At 56.4% G+C, this 21,864-nt stretch overlaps 1 protein-coding gene across 1 annotated transcript in view; it reads right to left on the reverse strand.

The window, feature by feature from the left end:
* Positions 1–6,848: 6,848 nt before the first annotated feature.
* GYPC (glycophorin C (Gerbich blood group)) overlaps positions 6,849–21,864 on the reverse strand; it is a 41,806-nt gene continuing 26,790 nt past the window's right edge. The window contains exons 2-3 of the mRNA XM_036320001.1: positions 8,996–9,046; positions 6,849–7,503 (exon numbers count right to left, since the gene is read on the reverse strand). Coding sequence (XP_036175894.1) covers positions 7,307–7,503; positions 8,996–9,046 — 248 coding nt within the window. The 3' untranslated portion in view covers positions 6,849–7,306. The remainder of the gene's footprint in view (positions 7,504–8,995; positions 9,047–21,864) is intronic.

Genomic DNA, 21,864 nt, shown 5'->3' on the forward strand with positions numbered 1-21,864 from the left:
ACGGCTGTTCAGGTGTTTGGCCAGGAGGAGGCAATAACAGGTAGATTAAGATGCCCTCAGCTGTCTGGCAGCAAGCAATCATTTTATGCATCCTTTTCAGGTTTGGGGAAATGCCCTCAGCCATTCCAGATGACTCAGCCCTGCTGACATGGTGGAACTGGCTTCCCGCATCAGACTCTCAAAACAGACAGCCTCCTGCCAGCAGCTGCTGGAGACCCTGCCTTCCCAGGGGTGGAGCAGAGCATGGGGCCTCCTCCCGCCTTGCCTCACATCCTCCCTCATGCTCTGGCTTCCCTCCAGTACACCCCAAAGCCGCCACCACGGCTGCCACAGTTTCCACTGTCTGGGCATCGCCCTGCCCTCAGGGAGGGTGCTGTCGCCTCCTGCTGTCTCCCCGCTTCCTCTTCCCCTCAGTCTGCTCCTGACACAGGAGCCAGCGGGCCCTCACCTACAGCCCCGGCGCCTCCCCCTGCACTCAGGGGACGCCAGGTGCTCATGGCCCTCGATCCTTGCAGGATGTGCCCCCGACCCAGCCTCGACCCCCTTCCACTCGGCCTCTTGCTCGTCCTGCTGCCCCTCCATGGGCTGCCCCTCTGCCCAATGCCCTTCTCCAGGCATCTGCCTGCTCTCCTCCATCCGTCCACTTTCCCTCAGCGAGCCTCCCTTTGCCCCTCCCTCCTGAGCCCCTATGTGGCTTCATTCCCATGTTTTCATGGTGCCCGTCCCTCTAACGGCTGCACCTCACATCTGTCCGAGGCTTTCCTCCCCGCACCGCCGTCCTCGCCTGGCAGAATGCACGCTCAGTAGGACAGGGCAGCCGGCTCCCTGCTGCTCTGCGAGCACCGGGCATTGCCTGGGACAGGGCAGGTGCTCAGTCAGTGAGACGGGTTCAGTAAGGTGCTCGGGCAGCGGCGCTGGGTGTAAAGGCCATGGGCAGGCAGACTCACTCGGAGGGAGGGCCGTGAGCTCCCGGCACAGCGCTCAGGGGGTGGGAGCCAGGTGTTCCTTTTCCTGCAGGAAGGTGGGAGGGAGAGAATGACAACGGAGCAGTTGTGTGTTTTCCCTCCACCACTTACCAGTGAAGCTGGTGCTTAGTAACGGTCAGCTTCTGGTGCTGTGATTCGGGCACTGGTGGGGGGCGGCCTGCGGGGACCAGCCTGCTGTGGGCTCATCCGGGTAGCCCAGCGCTGTGAACCCGCCCTCTGAGCGGCTGCTACCGCTGTGGGAGGGCCACGCACTGACCACCAGGGGGCAGCTCCTGTGTTGAGCTTCTGGTCGATTGGTCGTTCTGGTCGTTCTGCCCTTCGGTCTGGGTTTTTATTATAAAGGATGCTATCATTAGAATATGTAAATGTCAGCCCGACTCTATTAGAAAATATAATGAAGTTATCAGATGTTTGCACCTACTTAAAACGAATATACATGGATGGAGAGGAAAGATTTTTGTTAAAGATTTTTCTCAGTGTTTGATGTTTTGAAGTAAGGGCTATAGAATGCTTATTCAGGGAACATACTGATCCACGGGGTCGCCGTGACAGCCACAAATGCAGATGTAACCAGATGTCTGTGCTGGAGATGACTGGAACACCTTGGGGGCATTGCCACTGTGACAGGATTTTTTTGAAAGAAGAGCAATTTCCTTTGATTCACAGGACTCTGCACTTAAACTTTCAGTATATATGACATTGGGTGATGTACTTTGTTTTCATATGTAAAGTGACACCAAGTTCCAATAAAAACAGGGCTGTCACCTATATGGATGTCCAGCAGCACGTTCGGAAGTGGGGTGGGGCCTGCCCATGTGCTGCAGAAGGGCCACCAGTCCTTTCAAACCCAAAGTTCTAAGGCATTCCTGGGGGCAGGAGCCCTCTGTGGGCAGCACTGCTGGGAAGAGTGGCTGGCAGCGTGGCCCAGAGGAGGAGGAGCCGGGCAGGGTTTCTGCCTCATCTGCCCTCCCCGCACCCTTGTGCCACCACCGTGCCAGCCATGGCGATGATAGCACTCGGAGTGCTCAGTGCCTCTGGCCACCGTGGTCCTGCTGACACCATTAACCCCCTCGGGTTGGTCCCATTATTCCCATTTTAAAGATGGAGACACTGAGCTCCCCCCGTACTGTGAGTGGTGGAGCCACCCCCCCCCCACCCCCGTGCTATGAGTGGTGGAGCCCCCTCCCAGGGTTACAACTGGCATTTACCTTACAGAGGAAATATCTCAGGGGCCCACAGTTCCTGGCAAGCTTGTATCCTTAGTGAATTTCATATTCAAAACACCCTAAAATTCATAATGTTATCTCCATTGTGTTGATTCGAACTGACGCTGAGAAGTTAAGTCACTCTCCCTGGGTCCCAGAGCTAGTTGGTGCCAGAGGGGAGATTGTTCAGCTCTGCCTGACTCGAGGGCCATTCTTTTCGATAATGTGGACATGTTCAACCACCAGCACGAAAGTGCCCACAGTTCTTTTTAAAAGAGGGCACAGGTTCTTTTGCACTTACTTGAGTGGTGGTACGTGCCAGGTCACCCTTGTCTCCTAGCCCTACATTTTGGTTTCTGGTCATTGGAGCTTATGTATCTGTTAAAAGTGGAACATTTAAGTCCGCCTTCGCCATTGGCTTTCTAAATGCGGCCAGCGTGTCTGGGCCGCAAGCCCGGCTTCCAGAGTGCTGCTAATATCCCTCACGACAGAGCCTTCTTAAATGTTATTTTTCCATTACAGTTCACATTCAGTATTATTTGGATTAGTTCCAGGTGTACAGCATAGTGGTCAGACAATCATATACTTACAAAGTGTTCCCCCCATATTTCCAGTACCCACCTGGCACTACACACAATTAATACAATATTACTGACCAGATTCCCTAGGCTGTACTTTCCATCCCCATGACTTTCTGTAACGACCTATAGTATTTGTATTTCTTAATCCCTTTACCTTTTTACCCAGCTCTCCAACCCCCGTCCCATCTGGCAACCATCAGTCTGATCTCTGTATCTATGAGTCAGTTTCTGTTTTGTTTGTTCACTTATTTCCACAAATAAGTAAAATCATAGGTGATTTGTCTTTATCTGACTAATTTGACGTAGCATAATACCCTCTAGGTCCATCTATGCTATCGAAAATTGTAGGATTTTTTTTTTATGGCAGAGTAATATTCCACCGTGTATATGCATCATATCTTTATCCGATCACCTATTAATGGGCACTTGAAAGTTCCTGTAGTTAGTTCTATTTTTGGAACTGGGCCGGTTAAAATCCTGTTGGCCCCTAAATCTTCCCTGCTGCTATGATGATAAAAAAAATCTCAGGCAGAAAATGAAAAACAGCTGAGCAGTGTCTCCTCCAAAGGAACATAAACAGGATACACTCATCAGCAGTTCCTTCCACCAAAGGAAAAGTTCTCTAACACTCACAGAGCGGTCAGCGGGAGCCCGACCTACTGCCCTGCCTTCTGGAGAGGAGCGCTCTCCTCCCAGCCAGCAGGAAGGGCGGGTCCTGGGAAATCAGACTAAAGGGCAGGAAGCTGCAGGGAGGGGCGTCCCCGAATCCCAGGGTGAGGGATGTCTCTAACCCTTGGCAGGGGCCCCGCCACAGTAAGCCTTTAGAAGCCCCTGGTACCTCTCCACATGCATTTCCGTCCCTATCTTCTTTAACTTGGCCGTTGAGTGCTTTTATGATAGAGATTGACCTGTTCCTCCGGTGGCTCCCGTTGGACAAAGTCCCATTTCTTAGTCTGGGGCCCAAGACCCTCGACGGTCATGCCCTAGTCTCCTGCGGGATGACCAGGCTTCCCTCACCCTAAGTCCACCGCACCCCAGGTGGGACGCCTTTCCCTCCTGGTGTTCCCCACTGCTCTGTGCCACTTCCCTCACTGCACCTGCACCCTTAGGGCCGTGAACGTGGCACGTTTGCCTTTTCCACCAGGCACAGACCCCTTGAGGCAGGGCCTGTTCCGGTCAGTGAGGCTGTCCCGCCCTTGGGTAGGTACCTAACCCCGGTGTGTGGCCTACAGCTGGATAATCAGACACACATCTGTCTCTGGATCTGAAAATTCGTCCTTAAACATTTTTATTTGGGGTCGAGCAATTTTAAAGCACAAATCACTCAAGAAGGGTCAGCATGTCAGCTAGCCAATCATTTCCTCTTTGGTGAGAGTGAGCGGGCGGCCAGCTTCCTGGGTGCTTGAAGTGTGGATGGGGTGTGACCCAACTGAAAGCATTTTACACTGCTAACCATCCCACCGAGGGCCAACTGCCCAGGACTCTGCTTGGGCCCGCTCAGAGCTGCCTCTGCCCCAGCCGGCCCTCACCAGGAACGGGGATGTTGGCGTGGGAGTCAGGTCACCGCTGGCCGGACCTGGGGTGCTGAGCCAGCACTGTCGTTCCGGCACCCTGAGTCCTGGGGCACCTGCTCTGCTCCCACGAAGAGCTCCCACTGAGGTACCTGGGCCTGGGGAGGAAGCAGGCTCCTCCCACTGGTCTCTTGGTCCTGAGAAACTATTTGACCTCCAAAAGCCCAGCAGTCTCTCTGAGCCTCAGTTTCTACAGGTCTAACGGGAGGACGAGGCCCTCCCCTGTGAGGGTGACTGAGAGGGTGAAAGGGGACCAGGTGCGGGGAAGCTGGGATTTCACACGGAGTGCGCTAGTTCCCTTTCCTCCTTCCAGCCTCCATCCCTCCTCTCCCCTTTCTTCTCCCCCTCCTTTCCTCTCCTCTACTTCCCTCCTTTCTCCCCCAGAGTCCTTGGAGCTTGGAGGTGTGGTTTGTGCATAGTTATGCTTAGGTGCCCACCCCCCTCCCCAACATCCATTGCAGGCATGCCGCTTGAAGACTTCAGCGCACTGTCAGCAGATTCCCAAGATGAGGAAAGTGTGCTCCCTGGCCTGAGGGGAGGGACACCATTTATTTGCACACTAGTGTGTATTGCATACCCGTGTGTGTGTGTGTGTGTGTGTGTGTGTGTGTGTGTGTGTGTATGCATGCTCCTGAATGAATGTGCACATCTCACTAAGTTGCTTTACTGGTTGGCGTGCTGGCCTTGCCTCTGCAGCAGCCAGTGCCAGCGCCCTTCTGATGGCATCTGGCCTGGTCACCTTGGACAGCCCAACCCTGCGGTGTCCATGTCACACTGCATCTGACATGATGGGGCCTGGGGACCCAGTGGGCTGGAGCAGGCTGTTCTTCCATACATCCTCCAGGACAGTGGGCAGGCAAGGGGGTGAGGACCAGGGCAGGTGAGGGCAAGGAGGTAAGGGCACAGAGCCCACCGCCCATGGCCGGGTCTCAGCCAGCAGCCATGCAGAGGGCTGCTGACCAGCAGAGAAGGGAGGGGAAAGTGACCATCGCTCCTCTCCCCCACAAAGGCACCTGCCAGGGGCCCTGGGCTCACCCCTCTCCCTAGAGCCTCTGTGAAGCAAGGCGCGCCTGTGTGTGGGCTCCGGGTGCAATAGATGGTGACTGTGCTTACCACCCTTGAAGACGAGGCCATAGGCCCATATGTTCTTCAAATCCTAAAGCGATGTCACAGCAGGAAGCAATGTTAGAAGTCGTTTAGTGCTTCCCAAAAGTGTTCTGAGGAACTGCTGGCACACAAATGTATAGTTGATCTTCTGGGAAGAAGTGGGGTCTCTGGCCAAATCCATCCGGGGAGACTGCATTCCCTTCCCTGCCCTCACACCTCAGGTCACAGCACACACGGGGCACTGAACATGTGGGCCCTAAACATGTGGGCAGCCTGCACTGCTTCCCTCCGCTCAATATGCCATTTCCCAAACCTGTCTGCACGGGCGCACCCTCCGTGTGGCTGTGTGGCACCTGGCAGTGGTGTTCTGTTGGGCACAGTTTGGGACATAGAGCCAGAGCCAAACCCTTCGTTTCACAGAGGAGGTGGTGGAGGGCCAGGCGCCTGGGCTGTCCCGGGAGCGGTTGCACTTGGGGGCCAGTTCCTCTCTTCTCTGTCTCTCCCTGACAGCCCTGGCTTCCAGCTCCTGTGGTGGTGGCCATTCCCCACTGTGTTCAGACCCATTAGCTGCCTGGGGAGAGTGCCTGGGGCCCCCGGTTGCACTGGTGCAGCCCTGGGGGACCTGGGCCCCAGAGCTCCCAGTACCCAGGGAGCAGTCTTACTCGGAGCTGCTGGGTTCGGGGTGACTGCCGAGCTGCTGGGGGTCTCAGGGGGATTCCTGTGAAAGAGGATGGTCAGCAGTTCATCTTTCTTTCCTGATACTCATTTTAAGTTATGATTATTATTCAGGAAGCATTTAGAAGTGGTGCAATGAGGTACTTTTGTTAACTTATCTGTACATACCAGACACCTGGTACCACGCATGGGCCAGGACACAGCACCGAGCACATGGCATGTGTGTTAGGGCCCTCAGCCCCGAGAGTTGGTACCATGGAGGGATGTCCTCTAGAGGAACAAGAACGGTGAGGCCAGAGGTCAAGCAAGCCGTCCAAGTTCCTGGGCCAGGAAAGGGGAGCCAGGGCCCAAACCCAGGAGCTTGTGCTCCAGCGGCTGCTGCAGGGAGGACGGTTCACTCGGTGCCTAAGGCTGTGTTTCTATAACCTTCTTCAGAGAACAGGGTGTCAGCCAGGGCTGCTGGGGCCACCATTCCACTCTTGGCTTTGTTTCTGAAGCTGGCGCCCCTTGGGAAAAGGAATGCTGGTCACTGGTCCCTCCCACTCTGTGGGCCCAGGACCCCGGGCCTGTCAGTGCTGGGGCTGGCAGTGCCGCTGGAAGTGGGTGGCCCAGCCCCATGCACCCGCACCGGCACGCAGGCTCTGACGGACACGGTCGCAGCACACGGTGAAAAGCCCGCCCTGGGTGGCATCTACTCTTCCCCAGACAGTGACGCTAATGCTGTTTGACTCTGGATGCTCAGTTACGTTTCAGATTTATTTCCTATCACTGAGAGGTGGATCAATGGAAGACAAAGGCACTTCAGCTCCGTCACCTGCTGCTCCCCCAAATGTCAAGGGCTGACATTTGATGCCATCGTCCCAGTCAGCATAGCCTGACTCATTTCTTGCTTCCCCAGCCCCCACCCCACTCACACCCAGCAGGGACTCACACATGCCCCGATGACAACTGCACTGCCCAGAGGACCCCGAATTTCCCCTGCAGACAAAGGCTGGCACCTGGGGGTCACCGTCCCTGGGAGGGGCCTCCGCATCTGGGCTCCTCCTCTCCTCCCGCACCCCAGCCCGGGGTTCCAGGCCACGCGTGTGGCTTGGGCCGAGGGGGTGCTCCGGAGGTCTGCTCGGTGGCGGCGTGAAGTCCTGGAGTAGGAGGAGGCGCTGGGGGAGGTGAGGTCTGTGCCCTCAGATAAAGTACTCCTTTCTGCTGCTGTCCCCAGCATCCTGGAGCGACGGGTCGCCCTGCAGGGCCGCGTCTGCGCTCTCGGCAAACTCTGTGCCCTTGTCCTCATGCGTGCGGTACGTGCCCTTGTGCCGGTACATGTAGTGCAGTATGAGCAGGAGCAGGCCGACCAGGAAGAAGGCCACGGCGGTGATCACTCCTGCAGAGGGGAGGGCACCACAGCTGTCTGAGGGCAGAGCACGAGGTCCTGCCACAGGGGTCCTGGCGGGACAGAGCCTGGCCCATTCCCGCCACTCTCCTCCCTGCCCCTGTGCCCTCACCCCTCCTCGGTGCCCATCTGAGTTGCTCTCTCTCGCCTCTCCCCACCCGTCCCCTCGGGGCACTTTGCAGACCTGTGGGCATAGTTTGTAATTAGTGTAAAGCAACTATGTGGGTTTGCCTGAAATGGAGCGGTTCAGGGGATCAGAACTTGCTGGTTTTTTAAAACCAGGATTCCTGGGGCCTGGGACTTAAAGTGCTGGAAGCAGGAAGGTACTGACACCGTGGAGCTGGCTGCCTGCTGTGCACCATGGGGGTGGGAGGGGTGGGGGGGTGGGGGGGGTAAGGCCAAGGGGATGGACTGTGCGAGCTGGGGCCTCTGGGACACTTGGGGAAGTGTAGTTTCATTGCTCCAGGCCCTGCCCACTTCCCCTGAGCCCCTGGGAGTTGGGATCTGGGAAGAGCCTGCAGGGAGCAGGGGTTGGCCAAGCAAAAGCCTAAAGGGGCGGAATCTTGGGGGACAGGTGTGCGAGCGCGGGGTGTGGACTCATTTGGAGTCAGGAGGGGAGAGATGAGGTTTGAGGGCTGGTCAGCAGAGCCAGGTCACAGGGGCCGCAGGGTGACAGGTGAGCAGGGCTAATGGGGCCCGGGGGTGTATGAGTCAGGCATTTGTTTTGAGGCCACAGAGCAAGCCTCTGCTTGGCCTTAGAGGCAGGTTCATTCGTGCCCCTCGGGGGATGTTAGAGAATGTGGGGAGGGGCAAACTGTCCCCAAGTCCCCTGAGGAACAGTGTCCTAACGGTCCTGCTGCCCGCGGGACAGCACTGCTGTGCATAACGCTAACAGCACTGTCCAAGGAGGAGGAGGGTCAGGGTCAGTGGGCAGGTTACGTAGAACTGAGAGCAGTTTGAGGGCGGCCTTCATGTCTTCCTACTTGGATGCAAAGTCCCCGAGCTGTTCAGGAGCTGGGAGATGTGTGAGTCTCAGGGGGAAACAGCAGGCTGCACCACCCAAACCCAGTCCTTCCTGAAGCGGTTAGGGGCCACAACCATGCCCAGTGGGTCACATGTTTTAAGGATGGAGGCATGGGGTGTGGGGCCAGGACATGGACTGGGGGGCGATGAGGACACAGAGAAGAGTTCAGGGAGCCCTGTCCATCCAGCACCCCCCACCCCCTCAGAGTAGCTGTGTCCAACCCCTGATCTCCGTGACTCCAGGGCCCTGTGCGCACCCTGCCATGGGGCCCTCCTGCCCTCATCTCTCCCTCACCACCGGACACTTTCTGATGGGCCAGTGCAGATGGGCCAGTCTCTTCCAGTGTCCACGCAGAGCCCCTGGGAGAGGGAGAGCATGCCCGCCCGAACCCTCAGCTGGTTCTCCTGCAGACGCCGCCTCCGACCCTCCTGACCACTGGGCGGGCCTGGGCCAGCTCACCTGCCATGATGGCTATGTCCATGGTGGTCCACGCCATCCCGGGGCCGGGCTCTGTGAACAGAACAGAGGAGCCCAAGTTGAGAGAGGAAGGTCCCCGCCACCAGCGGCGTCTCAGCCCAGCCCGCACCCTCTGCCCACAACGCAGCAGCTCTGTGAATGGCCGAGCGGACCAGAGACATGACGCTGCGCGGGCCTCTGGCCAGGGGCGCACAGAGCCATGCCAGGCTCCGCTCAGCCCTGACGGTGCCGGAGAGCACAGCAGGAACCGTCCGAGCCAGACCCAGGGCGGGCACCTCTGGGGCTGTGTGGAGTGTGAGGGTAGCATCTCTGACCGCAAGGGTGCCTGCACCTGCTGATGCTCCACACACATCTGCAGGGCGCGGAGGTTGCCCACTGCTGCACTTGGTGCTGGCACCACCTCAGCTGTTCTCACAATGATGGTCAAACCAGACCACCTGTGGCGTGTCCGCACACGGACAGCTCACCTGAGCTGGTGCCCTTTAGTGCTTTCTGTCTGTAATGTGACGTGCTCTTCACAGCAGTCCTAGCGCATGTGGTGTTATGAGCCCATTTCGCAGGAAGGACACCGAAGCTCAGAAAGTGACCTACCCATGCTCGCACAGCCCGTCCAGTGGCAGCTGGGACTGCGGGCTCTCACCTCTGGGGTGCACTCCCTTTCTCTCTCTTGAAGCCCTTCCCCGAGGGCTCCCATCAGGAGATCCCTCCCTGAGACCCCTCTACAGGTCTGCGCACCCCCCAAGGGAAGGGCCCCCGCGGCGCTCTCCTAGCTGCTAAGTGTGCTTCTCTGAAGCTCAGCGTCTGGCCAGAGGGCGAGGAACCTGCATGTGTCTCCTCCCTCTTCTGGGCCGTGAGCGAGAGGAAGGATCCGTCAGAGCGTGGAAATATCCATGTTCACGTGGAAATCCCAGTACAGCAATGACACATATCTAACAGAGAAGGCTCCTTCACGGCAGTCATTTCCGCTCAGAGCATCATTTGAGTTCTAGTGCAAGGAGGTCATTTGTTTGCTGGGGGGTCTTTGATTACTGACTCAATTTCATTAGCAGCTATGGTTCTGTTCCGTTTTGTTCCTTCCTCATTCAGTCTTGGAAGCTTGTATATTCTAAAAACGCATCCTTTTTTCCCATGTTTTCCGATTTGTTGACATATAATTGTTCATAGTATTTTCTTATAATCATTTGTAATTATAATCCCTTATAATCTCTTTCATTTCTTATTTTGTTTTTTGGGTCCTCTCTCTTCATTTCTTAGTTTTAATGCAGTTTCGTCAATGTGCTCCTGGGTGAGCTGGGTGAGCAGCAGCGGCATTTGGCTTGAATCATGTGGGGGACTTTCCTTGGCTCTGTTTAAGGACTGAGTACTCAAACCGATGAACCGGAACACCAGCCCTCCAGCAGGCCAGCCAGGCTGTGGGCTGGAGGGACCTGGGACCCGAGGGATCACCAAGAGAGCCTCCAACATGGGCTCCTGCAAGGTCGTGCCCACCAAGAGGCCTGGTGGCAGAGCCGCTCTCTGTGCCCGCACCCCTGCGGCTGTGCAGAGCTGACTTTGCTCCCGCTGTGCCATGTTACTGAGCCCCGGCTAGGGACCCTTCAGCACGACCAGAACTGCCAGAGACGGGAACTGGCACAGGGGAGGGAGCTTGCTGTTTGGGAAGGTGGGGATGGTACGAGACAGGGGTTCCTAAAGTGCGGTCACTGGAACAATAGCATTTCCTGGGAGCCGCAGACATGCAAACTTTCAGGCTCCACCCCCACTCTACGCTATCAGAAGTGCTGGGCTGGGCCGCCCTCTGTGGGAACAGGCCTTCGAGTGTTTCTATGTGCACAGGGCTGAGACATGCTGGTGGAAGAGAAGGCTTCCCAGGGAGTGTCAGCAGATTGGCCCTGGAAGGATGAATAGGAGTTTGCTGCACAGACAAGAGTATAAACAGGCCAGGGCCCAGCCGTGGGCAAACTACGGCCCGCGGGCCGGATCCGGCCCGTTTGAAATGAATAAAACTAAAAAAAAAAAAGACTGTACCCTTTTATGTAATGATGTTTACTTTGAATTTATATTAGTTCACACAAACACTCCATCCATGCTTTTGTTCCCGCCCTCCGGTCCAGTTTAAGAACCATTGTGGCCCTCGGGTCAAAAAGTTTGCCCACCCCTGGGCCAGGCAGAGAGCTCAGTGCTCACACCAGTGCTCACCTTTACCTGCTTCTCAGCTTTCCCCCCAAATGTCACTCACTGTCCGTGATCTGTGACACGAAGGCTCCAGAGCCTGGGTTTGGATCTCTCACCTCTGAGATCGGGGGGTAAGCACCCTTGCTCAGCTGAACACCCCTTGAAAGCATGGAGTGAAAACCCACCCCCTGCTGGGTGGAAGGTAAGTGTGTGCTGGGGATTAGAGTGGTACTGAGCTCAGGAACTCGGGTGGGCTCCAGGGGCAGCCGTATGAGTTGCGTTTACAGTGGAGCAGGGTGTAATCTATGGCTAACTCTGGATCTGGGATCAGACTGAGACACCGTCCAGCCCTGAGATTGGACAGGCATGAGAGGCCTTACCTTGACCTTCTGCAGAGACCCATTGAGCCCTACATCTCTCCCCGCCCCCAAGAGAGGAGCTCCACCAATCCCAACACCACAGGAGCCTCGCCACAACCCCACGCCCAGTGTTGCGCGGGTGCTCACCGGACGGCAGCTGTTTTCTGCCACTTGAAAGCTTAGCCCTTTCCAAGAACTGAGAGTCAGATTGCGCCACATCGCCATGATGGCAGCTCGGGTTCAAATCCTGGCTCAGCCAATGTAACAGTGGGGCAGTCGGCAAAGTGCTTACTATCGACCGCCTTTAGCTCCCGTGCATGTGAAACAGGGGTCGTGGTACCTGCTTGTCCTAGGGACAGGAAATGAGCAATGCTTTCTCTGTAACGCAGACAGTGGTAGCCACATGCACACAGCTCAGAACAGGGGCTTATCACTGTGGGCACTGCGATTCTGAGTCTTATGAACACTCCTGTTTGCATTGCAAAGCTGGTCACCTACGCAGCCAGTTGACAGGCCTGTGAGGCCACACAGGGCATGGACGCTGTCAGGCCCCAGCACTGCCCGCTGACAGGGAGACAGCACCTGGTGCCTGGTGGCCCTGGGTCCCCACATGGCTGCAGGGAGCAGGGCAGGTCCCAAGGAATGGGCAGCGAGCCTCTGACCTCAGGGACACACAGAGAGAAAATAGCTGAGGAGGCGTGAGGCCTCCCCTGCGGTCGGGGGACTGTTAGGTAGAGCTTTGATCTTACTTGTACACACACAGGGACCCGAACCACAATGTGAAGGGTGTTTCCAGGGTCATGCTCACCATCATGTTCGGACATTCACACTGTAAGAGGAAATACATCAAATCCTTCGCCCCACAGTGTTTCATAAAAGAAAACTCAACTAAGAGATCAAGCAACGAGCAGGCAGGTGGAGAACAAAGCAGAGGAAAGCTGATGTGGGTGACGCAGCCAAGTGGCTGAGTTGTGCCACACTCTGGCTTCCGAACCCCAGAGGTGGACGCCCAACGCAGCCTCGCCACAAGGCCAGGGCTGGGCCACACGGCCAAGTGCAGGGACCACCGAAGCTTCCCACGAGCTGGTGGATGAGAGGGAAAGGGAAGGGCTGACCTGCTCCTACACACACACCTCCCACAGGGCGCAGGGGAAAGCGGAGGCAGGGCGGTCATGGAGGCCTCGGGAAATCCCAGGTGTGGGAAGAGCACACCTAAACCATGGCAGTGATGGGACAGGTCCTGGAGGAAGAGGAGGAAGAGGAGCAGGAGGAGGAGGAAGAGGAAGAAAAGGAGGAGGAGGAGGAGGAGGAGGAGGAGCACTGTGTTGGTTCTCTGTGCATTTCCTGGGTGAAGGCCCTGGGCGAGGCTGCCATTGAAGCTCCTCATTTAATCCTACAGCAAGCCAGCAGAGGAAGGGTAGTCCTTTCTTTAATCTACAGATAGTGAAACGCTTGCCCAAAGAGCTCAAGCAACTTGCGGAAATCTCACCGCCAAAAAGGGGCAGAGCCCGCGGTCCAGCCCCGGTTCCCCAGCACAGTAGCACCGCAGCGCAGCCGGGGCTGGGAACGCTCTCCCTGTGCCGCCTGCAGTTTGGCTGTAGCCTCATCCCTGCTGGTGCTCCCGTCCACAGGGCGGCGGCAGCCCGTCCTCTGGTCAGAGGCAAGCAGTCCTTGGGCGGTGGCAGGCACACGGTGCTGCCCGCCATGCGGGTGACATCCCCACTCCAGGGGGCGGCCTGGGCGCAGTGGACAGGATGCACTTTTGCAGCTGGATCCTGGGGGTTAAGGGGGTCGCTGTTTCTCAGATGCTGACAGAGAGCAGTGGTCAGGCCTGGCCTCAAGAACACAGACTGACCCTTCCCTTGTGTTTCTATCCTCACACCCCTCCCCCCCTCAGATGGCCTTTCCTTGGGCCTCAGGGGCTGTGGAGAAAGAGCCCATTCCCCGTTTCCCAGCCACTGGGCCAGCCTGAGTCAGGGCTCCAGGCTCCGGGCAGCAAGTTCCTGGGGGTTGGGAGTGAGGAGGGCCTCAGGCAAGGAGGTCTGGTGTTCGGGGAGAAGACGATTATTAGCCTTAAAACATGAAGGGAAACACAGGGTTGTGGTGGAATCCTTGGAGAGAGCCCGCCATGACGTGTGTCCAGCAGAGCTGTGCAGCGGCAGCCACCTGTCTCGAGGCTCTGAGAAGAGAGGCTGCCTGCAGCGGCCATGCCATGGGGTCTGTGTGTTCGGGAGCACAGCTATGGGGGAGAGGGGAGGGAAAGTCCCCCTGAGCGCTCATTAAGTTTCTTGTTCCTGCTCTGGATTCTGGCCTTGAAGTTCTTATGAAAGTGAAGTAGAAATCACTTGACATTTGAAGTTTATTAACTGCCTTTTCTTCTTGGTAGAAAAAAAGGTCAAATGCATTTTCTTTCCTTGCATGGTTTGTTGTTATCATGCCCTGAAAAGATGTAGCATTCAAGCTACAGCTGGGAAAATAGGCCTCAGGCTATAATGGTCCCAAAGAAAGAAGCAAATAGCTATTGTCCATCCGGCCACCTCTCCAGCAAGCCAGAGGGCAGCAAACGGTGGGCACAACCAGCGGAGGCGAGCGGTGCACATGTGCCCGCCCCAGGCTCAGGGACACGGAGAGGACGACCCGTCCTCAGGCAGCTCTGACTCGTGGAGGAGACACCCTGTGTGTATCTCCGTGAATGGCTGAGCTACCGGCACGCTCCTCTCTGCGTGATAAGGTGCCCAAAGGAGCGGACAGAGCTACCTAGGTGTTGTGGGGGTCTCAGCCATCAGCCTCGCTCCAGGAGGCCCGGGCTCTGCGACAGTGGGAGGCTCCTCATTGTGCACGCTCTGTTCGGAAGCTTTCTCCAGCGCCTTCTCCGCCCAGCAATGTGCGCCCACGGTCAGGCCACGGCCTGCCTTCGGGAGCTTACTGTGACGCGGACAGAGACCCAGACATCCGTGGGTAAGCTCAGAGGGAGCTCTCCAATGTTCTCAGGAAAGGAAGGCTTCTCGGAGGAGGAGGTCCCAGGCTGGCCTGCTGAGAGCTGGGTCAGCAATGCCAACAGGAGAACTGGGAACCATGTTAAGCGAAGGACGCGGAGGAGGAGTCCATGGTGGAGTGGTCGGCAGGGCTTCTGGGCTCACTGCCATGTGCCTGGTCATCTCTGCAGGGGCTGGGCTCCAGGCCGGGCTGGCTGTGCGCTGGGGAGCTTAGGCTATCTGCGTCCTCCCGCACGGCCACCCCTGCCATCTGCAGAAGCGTGTGTCCACTTACCTGGTTTGCTGAGTTCACAGGGCCAGGAGGATCTGACCGCCTCGGGCACAGTGTGCCTTCCAGTCTCAAGGTCAAATGCTGGCCCTCATCATCCCTGTAACCAACCTTCCTGTTCCCGGACTGCCAGAGTGCTGTGTAACGTGATGCTGCTCTGACACCGTGCGGTGCCCCACCACCCTGCTCGCCCCCGGCCGTGCCCGGCTTCCCTGCCGCTCCATGCCTGCAGCTACCGTGTGAGCAGGGACCGATGTCTGGCAGGTACCAAAGCCTGGCAGGCCACCACCCACCCCACGTCAAAACGCTGAGGCCCGCAAGGCCAGGTGGCCGGGAGCCGTGCCTCTGCTCTAGGCAGAGAGCATTCCCGCATGGGCAGTGCGGGAGGGCAGACACTCGGCACTGAGGCGCGGGCTGTGGGCAGTGCCAGCGAGGGAGCCTCTTCCCTGTTTGCAGCTGGGGGTGAGGGCCGGGGGAGGGGAACTGGAGAGAAAGGTGAGGACGTGTGCGTCACAGCCCGAGTGTCGGGGTCCAGGCTTTCTGCACCTGCATTCCCTGCTTTTGTCCTGAACCTTTTTTTTTTTTAAGACCCTTATTTAAACTCAAGGACCAGCCCGCCTCAGTGGAGCCCAGGGTCTAAGCAAGTGGAAGGAACACTTCGTCTCCATTCTCGTCGAGAGTATAAAACAACGGGGCCATGCGGCACTGGAAGCACGTGCTGAACTGAGGCGAAGGAAGGGCAGGTGAACGGATTAGCCTTCACTGAGCACAGGACGCAAGGCCGAAGGAGCACGAATTAAATGCCGCTGAGCAGTCTCCTCAGGTGGCACGAGCTCCACCGTCCCCAGCCCGAGGCGGATTGCGCCTCTGGTGTCAGGGGAACTTCTCGGCAAGTCACCTCCTCTCTGGGCCCCCTCTCCTCCTGTGCAAACAGAAAGGAACCTCCAGCCTCGCAGGGTGCCTGCGGGCTTGCCATGAAGGCGCTGTGCTCCACCTGGGTGGCAGCAGACTGGCCTGGGACGTGCCACTGCAGGTCCCTGGACACTGCCCCCGCCGCCCAGATTCCGGTCAGCAGGCGGACACATTCCCGAGGATGCTGCTGGTGCAGGAGCCCCTCAGAGAGCACTGAGCTGGGGACTGGGAGAGGCCATGGACCTTCCGGCTTGGTTCAACTGCTGTTACCCAGTGTCCTTTGCAAGAACTGGGGTCCTGGTACCCTCAGCAGTGCCACTAAGAAGTGACAGTCACAGCTGCCCCACCACAACTCTGAGCTCAGCATGCTTCCCCCAGGAGCCAGCTGACGTAGTTGGAGAGCATTTGTCACCTCTGCAGACTCCCCTGCCTCGCCCCAGGGTGAGCTGGGCAACGGGACGAGGGCCTGTGCCAGGGTTTGACAGGTGCACACACCCTCTGACCTGTGACGAATCAGGGACTGCAGTTGTCACTGCCCTATCATCTAAAACAGCGGTCGCCAACCTTTCAAACCTCACGGACACCAGTGGTTCTCGGACCACCGGTTGGTGACCGCTGCTCTAAAAGGCCCTAACGTTTTCTGCCCTGGCCGGGTGGCTCACTTGGCTAGAACGTTGTCCCGTACACCAAAAGTCTGCAGGTTTGATCCCCAGTCTGGGCATGTATGGGAGGCAGCCGATCGATGTTTCTCTCTCACATCAGTGCTTCTCTCAGTCTCTCTCCCTTCCTCTCTCTCTAAAAAGCAATATAAAACCATATCCTTGGGTGAGGATTAAAAGACCCTAATATTTCCAAGACTTAAACTACGTCACGAGCTATGCTCACTTACAGAATTCCCCACCACAAAGACCAAGATGCTGAGTGCAAAAACCAGGATGGCAATGGGCATCACGTGCAAAAAGAATGATATGCAGAAGAGCCAGTGCAACGGAAGAATGCTAAAGGAATTTAATCTCTCCGGCCACCGTCTATAAATACAGAGCCTCTTCCCGGTGGAGAAGGTGCCACGAGAGCATGAGCTCACCCTTCTCCACTCCTTGATTAAAGAGTGAAGTTTCCGCTCCCCTTTATCGAACTCAATCTTCCGTTATTGGCGCAAGTGGCACTGGGCAGGAAGACCTGGATTTGGGTCCCTGAGCCTGGCTCTTTGGAACGTGAAGTGGGTTCCGAGGGGCTCCGGATGCCCTGCCTGCACTGAGCTCAGTGACACGGGGCGGGAGGACACACTGCTGCTTTATGTAAGTGCACCTGGGCTCTGAGGCGCAGCAGGAAGGTGCTTCTGCACAGGAAGGCATCTGGGGCCCCAGGCGGCACAGGAAATGGATGTTTGGAGACATTTTGAGGATCCAGAGTGGGGCTGTGTATCCCAAACAGTGTCTGCTTGGTTCCCAGCTCCCGGCTCCCCAGAAGGGGCTGGAGTACAGAAGGCCATAGACACACCTATTCTCCCCCCCACCCCCACCAACCTCATGCACATGAGGGGACGGTGAGGGCACCCTGCCAGGGTCAGGGATGTGGGCGCTGTTGGCGGCCAGGGATGGAGTGCCCAGGAGAAGGAGCGAGGGGCAGAGCGACCGAGCTCCGCAGCACCCTGGATTGCCCCGCGGAATGCCTCGGCCTGCAAACCTGAGCTTTGTGGCATGCCTACTGGGTAGGCTCCCCGGGGGTATGTGTGGGCGCCTGGCACGGTGCCCGTGAAGGCCGACTATCTGAATATTACTTATTACTGTTGACATGGCCTCTGTCAAAGTGGGATTCTCAAAAATGGGGACCTTTCCTGCTCCTTACACTGTTTGCCAAATGCGTCACCCTGAGAACCAAAAGCTCTGTTTCTAGTAATTGATCCTAGAAATAACCTGAAAGGGAAGACAAGTTCATGCTCAGGAAAGTATGTTGCAAGATGGTTTGAAGTAGAAAATAAAAGGAAGAGAAGGATCTAAACGGCCCTCATTAGGGAACTGGTTATGGAAATCACAGCACACCGATACGGTAGAACATTAAGCAGTTACTGAAGAGATAGCATGGGAGTCCGTGACAGGAGAAAGTACTTACAGTATAACCCGAGGGAAGGAAACAGGAGCTTGCAAATACAAATTATGTCAATTATCTTAAAAAGCCTTAGAAAAGGGAATGAAAGGAGCACATTAAGATGTTGAGGTGGTTGCTTCTGCATGGTGGATGGGGTTATGGTGGCATTGTTTTCTTCTAGGGTACAGCTGTATGTACATTTCAAACCATCTGCAATAAACGCGTGTCACTTTAAAGGACAAGGAGTGGGAGTGGGTCTTCGGAACTGGCTCTCAGAACTGACCTCAGACTAGAAGTCCATGCAGGTCCCTCCCTGCTGCACCTGTTGGCCCAACCCCGTGCCCCATTGGGTGTCTTGTGACCCTCCACAAACCAGCCCCCAAGTCTAGCTCTTTCCACCCATGCTGGGCCACCACTGGGCAGTGGGACTGTGGCTGCCTCCTCTCAGTGACCTGAGTCTTGTGTTCCCACACCCGAGGCCTGACCTGGTAAAGAGATGCCTCAAGTAGACGTTTCCAGTTCCAACCACAGAGCGCACATGGGGACAGCGCAGGAGCACTCACTGCCCGAGCGCTCACCTGCGGGTGAGGAGGCCGAGCGGTGGCCTCACTCCAGCAGTCCTCACCCGGATTCTCATTTCTCAGGTGGAGCAGGGACAGCTCCCAGGTGCATATTAGAAATCCCAGGGCTGTTGGCCACAGGTTGGCTTCTCTGTAGCTCCTTGAGGTCACCACTGCCTCTTTCTCCACTGGCTTCTCAGGACCCGGGATTGAGCATCTTCTACAGACACTTCCCAGACCGTTGACACGCTCTGGCTAGAATTCTCTGGGGGGAGGGGGGAGGCCTCAGTTGTTCTGATTACATTCTCAGGGGAAAGAACCTTGTAATGGAAATACACGGACTCAATTTTTCTCCTCTTGGGCTCCCCCCCCCCCTTTTTTAAATCCCTGTGACCATCTTCAATCTCTTCATCTCATCCAGGTAGGGGTTCAGATCCAGGTATTCCAAGATGTGCCTTTTTGATATGCAGATTATTACTGAGCCAAAGGCAACCCAGACCCTGCAGGCTCATGAGAAACTTCTGCCCCTCTTAACACCTAGGAGATCTTAAATTAGGGGCCTTGCCATAATAAGAGGTTATCAGGGCAAAGTCCTCATCACTGAATATCTGCTAAATAATTGCAACGACTGCCTCCTCTCTGAAGCCCCAACGTCCCTTACCTCACCCTTAGCTCAGACTGCCATATGCACCTAACTTTCCCTTTCTGTCTCTGAACCCCCATGTAGGTGGGGTTCCCATATGTGTGCATACATAGTTAAGTTTGGTTGTTTTATTTTGTTAATTTGTCTCAGCTAGACTTAATTTTTAGAAGGTCCAAAGGGGCCTTGAGTGCAGAGAAAAGTTTCTTCCTTCCCTACCAGTGATTTGCCCTACACTTTGCAGTCTGTGTCCATGTCCATGTTTATAGAGAAGTGGCTGGGTTTGGCCTCCTGGAGCAGTGATGTCCGGTTTGCCTTGCAGAGAGCGCATTCAGCTGAGTGGGTGTCAGAGGGGTCAGGCTGGAAAGTCCTTCTACTCCCCGGAAGCCAATCAGTGCAACTTCAGGGTAGTTGGGTTTGTATCTTAAGGTCACAGAACATCTCATCTTTCAAAATGCCTGGGAAAGAAGGGCTGGAGGAGTTTAAACCATCTCTTGCTAATATTGTAGTGAGCCTGTGTTTATCAGTGGCTGGGATCATAGCAGCTTTGGTTGGAAATGACCTTGAACACTCAGGCTGGCCATCCTTGCCTGGTCCTTCCATTGCTCTACAGCCTTCCTGACCACAGCCCTACACCATGCCCACAGCTTCCCAGGGATTATCAAACCAGCCTCCAATTCTAGCTCTTTCCAACCATGCTGGGTGGCTCTGTGTCCCCAGGACCCAGCCCTCCATCAGGCCCTTGTCTTAGTTAGATTATCTGTCTACCAGAGCTCCATGCACTGGCCTGGGGCTGCCACCACTATTTTTCATGTTGTTTTTTTGGGGAAATAAGATACAAATAGACAATAGCAAAACTTTGTTAGCAAGTTAATTTTACACATCCCCTTACCAAGTTAAGGGCACGATTATGCAAAGCAATTATAGGTCCACAATTTCATTTCCATCCTAGTCTCCTGCAGTCATGTCTGCAGAGGGGTGGTGCCCAGATGAGCAGGTGCAGAGAGGAGGGCTCTGGTAGAGCAGCAGCCGAGGAAGAGGCCCTGCAATGGGGGCACAGCTGCTCTCCACCCCTCCTCGCTGTCAGAACACTCGCTGTGTGTCTGTCCTCCAGTCACCTTCCAGTGCCTTCCAGAAAGAGGGAAGTGTAGTCGAAATAAAAGCTTTGGTCTCAGTCCATTTTCTAGCTCCTAAGTGACACACGCGAGTCACAGAGGGCAATGCTGCAGGGTTGCACTCAGAGGGAAGCCTAAAGTAGTCAAACCCACGGAAGCAGAGAGGGTGGTGGAGGTCAGGGGCCGTAGGTGTGAGGACAGGGTGCTGGTGGAGGGGCACAGAGTTCGGGAAGCCCGGGGAAGCTCTACAGATTGCTGCACAGCGCTGCCCATGGTCAAACATGGTGGACTGTGTAGTGAAACAGGTACTGGGAGGGTGGATCTCACCTTAAGTGTTCGTATCACAATGAAATAAAACCAAAGAACCAAAGCACCCCTTGTACCCAGCCTGTTCAGCAGGGGGAGGGGGCGGCCAGCTCTCCTCTCATTCTTGCCTCCTCACCAGCTCCGAGCTCAGGCCCCTGAGCGGCAGTGGGAAGGGGAAGCCAGGGGAGAGGAACCTCCTTTCTACTTAACTGGTGACAGGTTGCTCATTTGGTGGGAATGCCCCCATGTGCAAATTCTTTCTGAGGCCCAGGGGCAGCCTCAGGGAAGGAATGCCCACCCACCTGCACCATCCCCGACCAGGTGTCCTCTAGCCGCTGGACCCTGCCCAGCCTGGATGGGCTGTCGGGGGGGGCTGCTTTGAAGTGGCTCATGCCAGCCCCCCTCTGGGCCTGGGCCTGCACAGCAGGGACTGTGTAGGGTGTGCAGCAGCGGCTATGACCAGTCTCCTCGCATGTCCTGAGAACCTTCGCCACCTTCTCCCAGGGATTCCCGCCCAGCGGGGCTCTCCTCGGCGGTGACAGGAGCAAGTGCGCTCTGTGAGGGGAGCCCGGCTCCACGCACCAGCCCTGCCTGCCCCGGGCTCTCCCGGGCCCTCTCATTGGCCTGAGGTGGAGCGAGGCCCAGAGCGCTGGAGGCAGGAGCAATGCAGCGCTGTCTTCTCCCCAGTCGACCTCAGGGACGCCCGCGGGTAGGTGGCCTCCCCGGCCACTGTGGACGCCACGGAGGACGTGCCTGGTGTCTGTTTTAAATGTGAGGGTGCTTATTGCTCATTTTCCTCAGCTTTGAGTCTCTCAGTGACTTTCTGGATCAGAGGAGACCCGCTCATTCCCCATCTTTTTTAAAATATATTTTTATTGATTTCTTACAGAGAGGAAGGGAGAGGGATAGAGAGAAACATTGATGAGAGAGAAACATCGATCAGCTGCCTCCTGCACACTCCCTACTGGGTGTGCCTGCAACCAAGGTACACGCCCTTGACCAGAATCGAACCTGGGACCCTTAAGTCCGCAGGCCGACGCTCTATCCATTGAGCCAAACCGGTTAGGGCTCATTCCCCATCTGGTTCACACACACACATGCACACATGTGCACACACATCCATCCATGAACTCACATGGCCTTCCATGTCCTGCAGCCATGGCCACACCTGCCCGGCTGAGGCAGGTGCTTCTCTAAGGCACAGCCCTGGCATGCCTGGTAAGACTGAGCACCGCGGGTCCATGACTACTGTGCCCCAGCACAGGCAAGGCCGGTGCGATGGGAAGACACTTCTGCAAGGAGCAGCTATGCCTCGCGGGGAGATGCGGAGGCCCAGACAGTGCACTGGGCCCAGAGATGGGCTGTAGTGCTCTCCCCACACAGGGTGGGAGGAGCCAATCTCTCCACCTAGCACAGAGGTCAATGTTGTTATGCC

Source organism: Myotis myotis, unplaced genomic scaffold, assembly GCF_014108235.1.
Source record: "Myotis myotis isolate mMyoMyo1 unplaced genomic scaffold, mMyoMyo1.p scaffold_m19_p_8, whole genome shotgun sequence".
Taxonomy (NCBI): domain Eukaryota; kingdom Metazoa; phylum Chordata; class Mammalia; order Chiroptera; family Vespertilionidae; genus Myotis; species Myotis myotis.